Consider the following 12,898-nt stretch of genomic DNA (forward strand, 5'->3'; position numbering starts at 1 on the left):
AAAAAAAAAAAAAAAAAAAAAGAAATGATACTGCAAAGTAGACATCCCTGATTAAGTAACTTGAGATAACTGATCAGTTTTACATGTATTTTACTAGTGTGTACTGAGTAGAAACTAATTAACACCGTCTTAAACTTTGATTATGTTGTTTTCACAAAGAGCAGTCTTTGTTGGCTTTGAAATCATTGCTTCGATATTCTAGAAAATCTTGTTTTTGTTAAACATGGGCAGTAACTTACTATTTTTGTATAGTTGTTGTCATCTTACCACCACCTTGTTTTAAAAGTAAAAAGTAGTTGTCAGATTACTTTGGCTTTTGAAGTACCTTTTCACTTGCCTTAGAATCTTCATTACTTTGAGCCCACACTCCACCTCTTATTGGAACTTCATGAAGAATGATGCTAGATATCACTCTGTCACCCAGGCTAGAGACCAGGGGTCTGATCATAGCTTACTGCACCCTTGACCTCCTGGGTTCAGACAGTCCTCCCACCTTAGCCTCCCAGTTAGCTGGGACTAGGTGCGTGCCACCACACCCAGCTAGTTTTTTTACTTTTTCGTAGAGACAGGGTCTCACTATGTTTCGCAGGCTGATCTCAAACTCTTGGGCTCAAGCAATCCTCCCACCTCAGCCTCCCAAATTGTTGGAATTATAGGCATGAGCACTGCTGTGCCCAGCCCATAACCATTTCTTTTTTTTTCTTTTTTTTTTTTTTGAGATGGAGTCTATTGCCTCACCTCCCAAGTAGCTGGGATTACAGGTGCCTGCCACCACACCCAACTAATTTTTGTATTTTTAGTAGAGACAGGGTTTCACTGTATTGGCGAGGCTGGTCTCAAACTCCTGACCTCAGGTGATCCACCCGCCTCGGCCTCCCAAAGTGTTGGGATTACAGGTGTGAGCCACTGCACCCAGCCCCCCATAACCATTTCTTATGTGAATCTATTCTCCTGCCAGACCAAACTAGTTGCCAGTGCCCCAAACATGTTGAATAACTTCACACCTTTATACATGCTATGCTTCTTCCAAACAGACTGTCTTTATTCAGTATGGTAGGCTCCTACTCCTTCACGATCCAGTTAAAAGCAAGGCATGGTGGTGTGTGCCATAGTCCCATCTAATAGGGAGTCTGAGAGAGGAGGATTGCTTGAGCCCAGGAGTTCAAGACCCATCCTGGTAACATAGCAAGACCATCTCAACTCCAGCTCAGATACTTTCTGTGATGCCTTCCTAACTCTGTTCTTACTCCAGGAGAATGACTTATTCTTCATTCCTACCACAGTACTTCACTAATTAGAGCTCTTGACATTTAACATTGTAGTTACTTATATATAATAAGTTTGCCCTATTCATCTGTCTTTTTTTTTTTTTTCTTTGAGTTGGAAGTTTTGCTCTGTTGCCCAGGCTGGAGTGCAATGATGCAATCTTGGCTTACTGCAACCTCTGCCTCCTGGGTTCAATTGATTCTCCTGCCTCAGCCTCCTGAGTAGCTGGGATTACAGGCACCTGCCACTATACCTGGCTAATTTTTGTATTTTTAGTAGAGACAAGGTTTCATCATGTTAGCCAGGCTGATCTCGAACTCTTGACCTCAGGTGATCCACCTGCCTCAGCCTCCCAAAGTGCTGAGATTACAGGTGAGACACTGCGCCTGGCTTTTATTGGTCTTATTCATATAACAACATACTTGGCACATAATAGCCTATCAAACATGTATTGGAAAAAGAAATTACTTATTTCTGTTTAAGCATCCAGATAATCTAGATCTCAATAATAAACTAAAACAGGAAGACGGGGGAAAGAAGATAAGAAAGTTTAGAAATCACCAACCCTGGGCTGAGCGCGGTGGCTCACGCCTGTAATCCCAGCACTTTGGGAGGCCGAGGCAGGCGGATCACAAGGTCAGGAGATCAAGACCATCCTGGCTAACACGGTGAAACCCCGTCTCCACTAAAAAATACAAAAAATTAGCCAGGTGTGGTAGCAGGCGCCTGTAGTCCTAGCTACTCGGGGCTGAGGCAGGAGAGTGGCATGAACCTAGGAGGCAGAGCTTGCAGTGAGCCGAGATTGTGCCATTGCACTCCAGCCTAGGTGGCAGAGCGAGACTCCGTCTCAAAAAAAAAAAAAAGAAATTACCAACTCTGGTCCAGGTGCTATGGCCCACGCCTATAATCCCAGCACTTTTGGAGGCCGAGGCGGGTGGATCACTTGAGCCCAGGTGTTCGATACCAGCCTAGGCAACATAGTGAGACCCTATCTCCATCAAAAATAAAAAAAATTAGCTAGGTGTGGAGGCACACACCTGTGGTCCCAGCCATTTGGGAGGCTGAAGCAGGAAGATCACTTCAGCCTGGGAGGCAGAGGCTGCAGTGAGCCAAAATCATGCCACTGCACTCCAGCCTGGTCTGTGAGACCCTGTCTCAAATCACCAACTCTGGCCAGGTGCAGTGGTTCATGCCATTCATCCTAGCATTTTGGGAGGCCAAGGCGGGCAGATTGCTTGAGCCCAGGAGTTCAAGACCAGCCTGGGCAACATAGTGAGACCCTGTCTCAATTTTAAAAAGAGAGAAAAAGAAGAAAAGAAATTACTAACTCTTCTATCTGTTCATGCCAACTTCATCACTTTGTACTCTTCTTTGACCTTGCAGGTGGTGAGGATCCAGGAAAGCCAAGCCATGCCATGTTAAAGAATGGCCATACCACCCCTGTAGGGAATGCTACATCATCTAGTCCAGTCCAAGTAGAAGAAGAGCCAGTAAGATTAGCAAGTCTTAGGAAAGCTATTCCAGAAGAGGACCTAAAGAAACAACTAGGTAAGAAACTCTGGATTTTTGAGTTTAAGAGCCATGAGCCAGTTATTCTCCTTTACATAAGGAGTTTGCAAGAGAATAGGGAAAAGTAAAATCTAGAGAGAATTACATTCTCCTTTAGCAATACCTTAATTAGCAACTTTAAGGGGAATTTCCTCCCCTGCTCCACTTTTATTCACAAAATACCAAATTTGTGATCCTCAAGAAGGGAAGAGGATGTTTAGTATCAGATACCTATAGGATTTTTTCCAGCTACACATTCCACTTCTTTCACCCAAGGAATTTTGTTGTGGCTCTCCTCCAGTAGCCTAGCCCTCGTGTGAAGAATCACTACCACAATGAGCATCTCTTACTGAGCCTTTCTTACTGACATTTCCTAAGTATGGGGAGGTTGGGAGGCATCGAGAACGGTAACCTATGAGCTAATCTATAAATTAATTGGTGAAATTGGCCATAAATTCATAGATGTGTTAGCTTTTTCAGTCTCTCTTGTTACTCTCTCTTCCCTTTTTATATCATACATGTTATTACACAGGCTCAACTGGAAGCCAGCCTAATTCTGAAGCAGAGTCTGTTCCTGAGAATGTACCCAAACAACCTTTACTTCCTCCCAAAAGACCCTTGTCCTCTTCTCATGAAGCAAATGAAGGTCAAGCAAAGGATGCCACTTCCTCTGGCGGCATGGCAAGGTTCATCATCTCCACCTCCATCACCACAGCACCCGCTGCCACCACTGCTGCCACAAGCCTCGCAAAGACTGTTAATCTGTCTGTCACTCCTTCCCCAGCACCCAGGATTCTGCCTGCTACTCCTGCCAGCACTAACACTACTGCTACCTTAAGCCTCACTCATATGGTCCCTGCCAAGCAGCCCCCTATCCCTCCCCCTAAACCAGCTCACAGAAATAGCAACCCTGTCATTGGTAAGTAAGTCTTTAGGCTTCTGGTGTTTTGGGTTTGGTTTGATGTTGGATGGTTATTTTATTGGATAACTGGTATAATATTGATAGTCTCTGAGAATTTTCCATATCTTGTCCCTTTGAATGACCTCAATATGGAGAAAAGTCTTAGGTTAAGAAAAAATAGGCTGGGCGCAGTGGCTCACGCCTGTAATCCCAGCACTTTGGGAGGCCGAGGTGGGTGGATCACAACAAGGTCAGGAGATCGAGACCATCCTGGCTAACATGGTGAAACCCCGTCTCTACTAAAAATACAAAAAATTAGCTGGGCGTGGTGGCACGTGCCTGTAGTCACAGCTACTTAGGAGGCTGAGGCAAGAGAATTGCTTGAATGCAGGAGGCAGAAGTTGTAGTGAGCCAAGATTGTGCACTCCAGCCTGGGCGACAGAGAGAGACTCCGTCTCAAAAAAACAAAAACAAACAAAAAAAGTCGTGAAACTGAGGCAGATGGCCATAAATGTGAACATCACTAAGATTAGATTTAAGTTTGGGGGGTTTTAATCTACTTTTTAATCTAATATTTAATCTGTTTTTCTAAAACAATGATTCCAAAACACTATATTTGTGTGTGCGTGTGTGTGTGTGTGTGTGTGTGTATATGTGTGTGTGTATAGTTGGACTGGATATGTGAAGACCATAACAGATTCCACCTACATGGAGTTATCTGTGGCACTTGTGAAAAAATTAGAATAATGCCTCAGCTCACAAGGGGCAAGGCAAACTTTTCAAATGAAAATTTGTTTAATCTACTTAAAACTACCTATGCCTTCCATAAGCATAAATGAGTCTAGTAGATAAAAGGATGATTCTGTAGATGTCAGTGGAACTTGGGATTCAGTGTCTGGCATAGTTATTTTCATAGGGAACTGCAGAAGGTATTACTTAAATTGTTCTGAGAAAATCATGTTTTATCTTGGGAGAGTTAAGAATACTATTCTTATATTAAAATAAGTGATGGTAGAGAAAACAGGGAACATAATCAGTAAATTTGTATGGGTTTAGTAAATTTTTTGCATTTACCCAAAGTTCTATTTAAGTCTACTTTCTTTATATAAATGTACAGTTTCTTAGAAGAATTTTCAAGAAAGGGAGAGGAAAGCTAATGAGTGCTTCAAAGCTAATAAAAATATAGTTTTTTCAGGAAAAATGATACTAGGCTTAGTACTGCTTAAAGTTCTTGTTCAGGATTGAATGAATGAATAAAAACTATACTCATTAAATATTTAATATCACCAAGTTGGGTAGAGTGATTCAAACCTTGAAAAACAGGCTTAGAATATTTTATGAGTATGACAGTTTGGAGTAGCTTGATGAAAACAGGGTGAAGTTGTTATTACCACCACTTTGGAAGGATAGTGTCATGTTGACTTATCTGTGAGGAACTTGGGGAGCCTTCACATACTTATTTTCAAAACTACCTTGTGCTGCAGGAAACCGATTTTATCTTTTCTATAGGTAGGGCAAGTAGAACATGAAGACATTGTGTGTGATTCATTCAAGGTTGTAGGCCGGGCGTGGTGACTCATGCCTGTAATCCCAGCACTTTGGGAAGCAGATCACCTGAGGTCAGGAGTTCAAGACTAGCCTGGCCAACATGGCGAAACCCCATCTCCACTAAAAATACAAAAAATTAGCTGGGCATGGTGGCAGGCACCTGTAATCCCAGCTACTCAGGAAGCTGAGGCAGGAGAATTGCTTGAACCCGGGAGGCAGACACTGCAGTGAGCTGAGATTGTGCCACTGCACTCCAGCCTGGGCAACAAGAGTGAAACTCCATCTCAAAAAAAAAAAAAAAAAGGTTGTAGTTAGTGAAAGATAGAAACTGAACATAGGCTTTTCAACTCTCAGGTCCAGACCTCTGTTCCTTATAGTAGTGTTCGCAAACTGGTGTTCTCCTCAGGATCACCTAGAAAGCTTATGATAACAGACTGCTGGATGCTTCCCCTAGAGTTTCTGATTTTAGTAAGTCTGAGATGGGCTTGAGAATTTGCCTTTCTAATAGGTTCCCAGATGATACTGATGTTGCTGTCCAGGGAGCACACATTGAGAGCCTCTGTGCTAGACCAGTGGAATACCACCCTTTTCAAATTAAGGCAACATATAAAATGATCATTTGTGTATGATACCCTGGACTACACTGCAGAGCTCATTCTTGGCTTGAGGTAAATAGCCCAAAACAATAGACCTTGTAACTGAGGAATCAGTATTAGTCCATGAGGGGTCCTCAGCAGAAGAAGAAAAATAGAACAGTTCACAGAGCATTACTTAAAGCTAAATAGATTTAATTTAACGGACTCTCTTTTATTCTAAAATTATAATCTTTGTAATCCTTTGGGGTTAAAATGCCATTTCTTTCACAAAAGGATTATGTTCATAAATGGTTTACTTAATATCAAGCCTTATTTGGAAATCTTAGAAAATGACAACCTCAATAAAAAAACTAGAAAAAAAACCCAACAATCTAAGGTTGATCAAGATTTTTTTTATTGTTTTAGTCACTGAAATCCAAAAGTTTGGAAACCATTGCTTCAGAAGTACTACTGTCTTCTCATTGGTATAACATGGACTATTAGGACTAAGGAAAAACTACCAGCAATAGCTGAACAGGTGAAAGAGAATTATTACCCATCCCAGAAACACTCTGGAATTTTTCCACAAAACTACAGCCAGATGCTGTTGTCAGGGTATATGTACCGGAATTTACTTCCTTAACATATATGCCTTCCTCAGCTTACCAAATATAATTTATCTTATTAATTCAAAAGTAAAAATATTCATTTATGGTCTCATCAGGAATGAGTTTTGTTGTAGATGGAATAGCTAACAGCTGTTTTTAGAGAATCAGCAAAAATCCAATCTTTCCAAAAATATATCTTTCACTGCTCCTAAAATTCATATTTTTAGAATCTTTTTGTGTGTGTATGAAGTGTTTTTCTAGAAAGCCTTTTTTAAAATTTATTTATGGGCCCAGGCACGGTGGCTCACGCCTGTAATCCCAGCACTTTGGGAGACCGAGGAGGGCAGATCGCTTGAGGCCCAGAGTTTGAGACCAGCCTAGGCAACATGGTGAAACCCCGTCTCTACTAAAAATACAAAAAATGATCTGGGCATGGTGGTGCATGCCTGTAATCCCAGCTACTCAGGAGGCTGAGGCAGGAGAGTCGCTTGAACCCGGGAAGTGGCGGTTGCATTGAGCCAAAACTGCACCATTGTACTCCAACCTAGGCAACAGAGCGAGACTCTGTCTCAAAAAAAAAAGAAAGTATTTATAATGAGTGACATTAAAACATTATAAAATTAGGCCAGGCACAGTGGCTCATGCCTATAATCCCAGCATTTGGGGAGGCCGAGGTGGAAAGATCACTTGAGGCCAGGAGTTCGAGACCAGCCTGAGCAACGTAGCAAGACCCCATCTCTATAAAATATTTAAAAATTAGCTGGGCATGGTGACATGTGCCTGTAATTCTAGCTACTTGGGAAGTTGAAGTAAGAGGATTGGGTAAGCACAGGAGTTCAAGGCTGCAATGAGTTATGATTACACTACTGCACTCCAGCCTGGGTAACAGAGCGACATCCTGTCTCTAAAAAAAAAAAAAGGCTGGGTACGGCTGGTTGGCTCACACCTGTAGTACCAACACTTTGGGAGGCTGAGGCAGGTAGAATGTTTGAGACCAGCCTAAACAATGTGGAGAAACCCATCTCTACAAAAAGTAACCCCCAAAAAATTAGCTGGGCATGGTGGCACATGTCTATAGTCCCAGCTACTTGGGAGACTGAGGTAGGAGGATCACCTGAGCCCAGGGAGGTTAAAACTGAAGTGAGCCGTGACTGCGCCACTGCACTCCAGTGACACAGTGAGACCCTGTCTAAAATAATTTAATATAAAAAGAAAAAGAAAGGCCGGGCGCGGTGGCTCAGGCCTGTAATCCCAGCACTTTGGGAGGCCGAGGCGGGTGGATCATAAGGTCAGGAGATCGAGACCATCCCTGGCTAACATGGTGAAACCCCGTCTCTACTAAAAATACAAAAAACTAGCCGGGCGTGGTGGCGGGCGCCTGTAGTCCCAGCTACTCGGAGGCTGAGGCAGGAGAATGGCGTGAACCCAGGAGGCGGAGCTTGCAGTGAGCCGAGATCGCACCACTGCACCCCAGCCTGGGCGACACAGCGAGACTCCGTCTCAAACATAAATAAATAAAAAAGAAAAAGAAAAAGAAAAGAGGCTGGGTGTGGTGGCTCACATCCATAATCCCAGCACTTTGGGAGGCTGAGGTGGGCCTATCACTGGAGCCCAGGAGCTCAAGACCAGCCTGGGCAGCATAGCGAGACCTTGTCTCTACTAAAAATTAAAATTTAGCCAAGTATGGTGGCATCGACCTGTAGTCCTAGCTACTTGGGAGGCTGTAGCAAGAGGATCACTTCAACCCAGGAGATCGGGGCTGCAGTGAGCTATTATTCATGCCACTGCACTCCAGCCTGGCAACAGAGGGAGACCTTGTTTCAAAAGAAAAAAGAAGAATTACAAAATTAGCTAGCCTTGGCCGGGCACAGTGGCACACACCTGTAATCCCAGCACTTTGGGAGGCCGAGGTGGATGGATCACCTGGGGTCGGGAGTTCAAGACCAGCCTGACCAACATAAAGAAACCTGTCTCTACTAAAAATACAAAAAATTAGCCGGGCCTGGTGGCGCGTGCCTATAATCCCAGCTACTTGGGAGGCTCAGGTAGGAGAATCACTTGAACCTAGGAGGTAGACGTTGTGGTTAACTGAGATGGTGCCATTGCACTCCAGCCTGGGCAGCAAGAGCAAAACTCCGTCTCAAAAAAGAAAAAAATAATTAGCTGGTCTTTTACTTTGAACGTCTCCAATTTTTGGGATTTAGGACAAATACAGTTTTATTTAAGGGAAGTTTTTGAGACCATTTGAGAATACTGAGTGGGATGAAAATAAAAATAAAGGGTTTGAGTAGGTTACAGGTTGGTGATCAAAAGAACTACTTTTTTTTTTTTTTTTTTTTGCTTTCAGCAGGGAAAAAATGACTACTCTAATTATTTTACCAGTTTTGCTCCTGTGTGATCTGATGATCCACTTTTACAGGTCTTCTGCAGCCCTCCAAAGGAATTTTGCTGAAACAACAACACCTTTGCTGAGTCATTGTGGGCTTTGGTGAAACCATAGGAATATATACTGTCATGATACAGGGTGAGGGCTTCTCATCTCATAAGCATATATTGAGGGTCCACTAGATGCCAGGTACTGTGCACAGCCCTGTGGATGATATGTTGATGGAGACAAGGTTGCCCTGCCATCAAGGAGCCCATCATATAGTGGAGAGTGAACATGGGAAGCTGAGGTGCAAAGGGAACATAAGAGGTGTACACAGTAATAAAAATTAGAGACAGTAGGCCGGGCGCGGTGGCTCACACCTGTAATCCCAGCACTTTGGGAGGCCAAGGTGGGCAGATCACGAGGTCAGGAGATTATGAGACCATCCTGGCTAACACAGTGAAACCCCATCTCTACTAAAAATACAAAAATTAGCCGGGCCATAGTGGCATGTGCCTGTAATCTCAGCTACTTGGTAGGCTGAGGCAGGAGAATCACTTGAGCCTGGGAGGCAGAGGTTGCGGTAAACCAAGATCGCGCGCACTGCACTCCAGTCTGGGCGAGAGAGTGAGACCCTGTCTCAAAAAAAAAAAAAAATTGCCAAATCTGTTGCCATAGCAATGAAGTAAGCTACTCATCAGTCTTCCTACACCTCTGTACATTTATTAGGCCTTCTATTTGAATAAATATAAACTTTGTTTCAGGATAAAATATGTAGGGAATGGCAAAACTATGAAATTATTTAACTTGCTTGAAAGATTAAAACTGAACTCAACTTTAATTCTAGGCCCTGAGCCAGCCCTTCAAAGCATTGGAAAGTCATGTGAAATTGATGTGTTGCTCTCTCTTTTCCAGCTGAACTGTCCCAAGCAATAAACAGTGGTACATTGTTATCAAAACCGTCCCCACCCTTACCACCTAAGAGAGGCATTCCATTGACCTCAGTACCCACCTTGGAGTCTGCTGCTGCCATCACCACAAAAACACCAAGTGATGAAAGAGAGAAGAGCACATGTTCTATGGGCTCAGAACTGCTATCAATGATCTCACCTCCCTCTCCGTCCCCGCCACTGCCTGCTCATATACCTCCAGAGCCTCCACGCACCCCTCCATTCTCTGCTAAGACTTTTAAAGTTGTGCCAGAAATTGAGTTTCCACCATCCATAGATCTACACCAGGAGATTCCCCAGCAGGAAGATCAGAAAAAGGAAGTCCCCAAGAGGATATTGGACCAGAACTTTGGGGAGCCCCATATACCCTCTAGGTTGCCTCCACTCCCACTGCATATTCGAATCCAGCAGGCCCTCACCAGCCCACTTCCCATGACTCCTCCTCTGGAGGGTTCTCACAGAGCTCACTCGTTGCTCTTTGAAAACAGTGACGGCTTTTCTGAGGACAGCAGTACGCTGGGTCGGACCAGGTCTCTTCCCATCACTATTGAAATGCTGAAAGTGTAAGTGCCTTTGAAGCTTGCCTCTTGTTTCTCCTTTACTCTAGATAGCCCTGCTTGGAAAAAATTACTCATAGAAAGAAAATGTGGGCCGGGCACGGTGGCCCACACCTGTAAGCCCAGCACTTTGGGAGGCTGAGGCGGGTGGATCACGAGGTCAGGAGTTCGAGACCAACCTGGCCAACATGGTGAAACCCCATCTCTACTAAAAATACAAAAATTAGCCGGGCCATAGTGGCATGTGCCTGTAATCTCAGCTACTTGGTAGGCTGAGGCAGTAGCTGGGATTACAGGTGCCTGCCACTACACCTAGCTAATTTTTGGGTTTTTTTTGGGTTGTTGTTGTTGTTTTGTGGTTTTTTTTTGGGTTTTTTTTGTTTTTTTTTGTTTTTAAGACGGAGTCTTGCTTTGTCGCCCAAGCTGGAGTGCAGTGGCGCGATCCTGGCTCACTGCAAGCTCCGCCTCCTGGGTTCACGCCATTCTCCTGCCCCAGCCTCCCGAGTAGCTGGGACTACAGGCGCCCGCCACCTCGCCCGGCTCATTTTTTTTTGTATTTTTAGTAGAGACAGGGTTTCACCGTGGTCTCGATCTCCTGACCTTGTGATTCGCCTGCCTCAGCCTCCCAAAGTGCTGGGATTACAGGCATGAGCCACCGCGCCCGGCCGTTTTTGTTTTTTAAGTAGACGGGGTTTCATCATGTTGGCCAGGCTGGTCTCGAACTCCTGACCTCAAGTAATCTGCCCACCTCGGCCTCCCAAAGTATTGGGATTACAGGCGTGAGCCACCGTGCCCAGCCACAAAATAACTTTTTGTTGGATGTCTTTGTCTCTATTCATATTAACTACACAAAGATCAAATTACAAAAAGTTGTCAGCCGGGTGCCGTGGCTCACGCCTGTAATCCCAACACTTTGAGAGGCCAAGGCAGGTGGATCATTTGAGGTCAGGAGTTCGAGACCAACCTGGCCAACATGGTGAAACCCCATCTCTACTAAAAATACAAAAATTAGCCGGGCCATAGTGGCATGTGCCTGTAATCTCAGCTACTTGGTAGGCTGAGGCAGGAGAATCACTTGAGCCTGGGAGGCAGAGGTTGCGGTAAACCAAGATCGCGCGCACTGCACTCCAGTCTGGGCGAGAGAGTGAGACCCTGTCTCAAAAAAAAAAAAAAAATTGTCATATCTGTTGCCATAGCAATGAAGTAAGCTACTCATCAGTCTTCCTACACCTCTGTACATTTATTAGGCCTTCTATTTGAATAAATATAAACTTTGTTTCAGGATAAAATATGTAGGGAATGGCAAAACTATGAAATTATTTAACTTGCTTGAAAGATTAAAACTGAACTCAACTTTAATTCTAGGCCCTGAGCCAGCCCTTCAAAGCATTGGAAAGTCATGTGAAATTGATGTGTTGCTCTCTCTTTTCCAGCTGAACTGTCCCAAGCAATAAACAGTGGTACATTGTTATCAAAACCGTCCCCACCCTTACCACCTAAGAGAGGCATTCCATTGACCTCAGTACCCACCTTGGAGTCTGCTGCTGCCATCACCACAAAAACACCAAGTGATGAAAGAGAGAAGAGCACATGTTCTATGGGCTCAGAACTGCTATCAATGATCTCACCTCACTCTCCGTCCCCGCCACTGCCTGCTCATATACCTCCAGAGCCTCCACGCACCCCTCCATTCTCTGCTAAGACTTTTAAAGTTGTGCCAGAAATTGAGTTTCCACCATCCATAGATCTACACCAGGAGATTCCCCAGCAGGAAGATCAGAAAAAGGAAGTCCCCAAGAGGATATTGGACCAGAACTTTGGGGAGCCCCATATACCCTCTAGGTTGCCTCCACTCCCACTGCATATTCGAATCCAGCAGGCCCTCACCAGCCCACTTCCCATGACTCCTCCTCTGGAGGGTTCTCACAGAGCTCACTCGTTGCTCTTTGAAAACAGTGACGGCTTTTCTGAGGACAGCAGTACGCTGGGTCGGACCAGGTCTCTTCCCATCACTATTGAAATGCTGAAAGTGTAAGTGCCTTTGAAGCTTGCCTCTTGTTTCTCCTTTACTCTAGATAGCCCTGCTTGGAAAAAATTACTCATAGAAAGAAAATGTGGGCCGGGCACGGTGGCCCACACCTGTAAGCCCAGCACTTTGGGAGGCTGAGGCGAATGGATTGATCACCTGAGGTCAGGAGTTCAAGACTAGCCTGGCCAATATAGTAAAGCCCTGTCTCTATGAAAATAACAAAAATTAGCCAGGCGTGGTGGCGCATACCTGTAATCCCAGCTACTTGGGAGGCTGAGGCAGGAGAATCGCTTTAACTGGGAGGTGGAGGTTGCAGTGAGCCAAGATTGTGCCACTGTACTCCAGCCTGGGCAACAGCGAGATTCTGTCTCAAAGAGAAAAAGAAAATGTGAATAAAGATTTTTTTTTTTTCCCCGAGATAGAGTCCTGCTCTGTCACCCAGGCTGGAATGCAGTGGCACAATCTCAGCTTACTGTAACCTCTGTCACCCAGGTTCAAGTGGTTCTCTTGCCTCAGCCTCCCGAGTAGCTGGGATTACAGGCATGTGC

General features: G+C 44.5%; 1 protein-coding gene across 1 annotated transcript in view; it reads left to right on the forward strand.

Annotated features, from left to right (window-relative positions):
* Positions 1-12,898, forward strand: part of PHACTR4 (phosphatase and actin regulator 4) — a 105,407-nt gene that overhangs the window by 54,819 nt on the left and 37,690 nt on the right. Inside the window, exons 5-7 of the mRNA XM_011981760.1 lie at positions 2,650-2,814; positions 3,347-3,733; positions 11,755-12,352. Coding sequence (XP_011837150.1) covers positions 2,650-2,814; positions 3,347-3,733; positions 11,755-12,352 — 1,150 coding nt within the window. The remainder of the gene's footprint in view (positions 1-2,649; positions 2,815-3,346; positions 3,734-11,754; positions 12,353-12,898) is intronic.

Source organism: Mandrillus leucophaeus, unplaced genomic scaffold (assembly GCF_000951045.1).
Source record: "Mandrillus leucophaeus isolate KB7577 unplaced genomic scaffold, Mleu.le_1.0 Scaffold23, whole genome shotgun sequence".
NCBI classification, from domain to species: Eukaryota; Metazoa; Chordata; class Mammalia; order Primates; family Cercopithecidae; genus Mandrillus; species Mandrillus leucophaeus.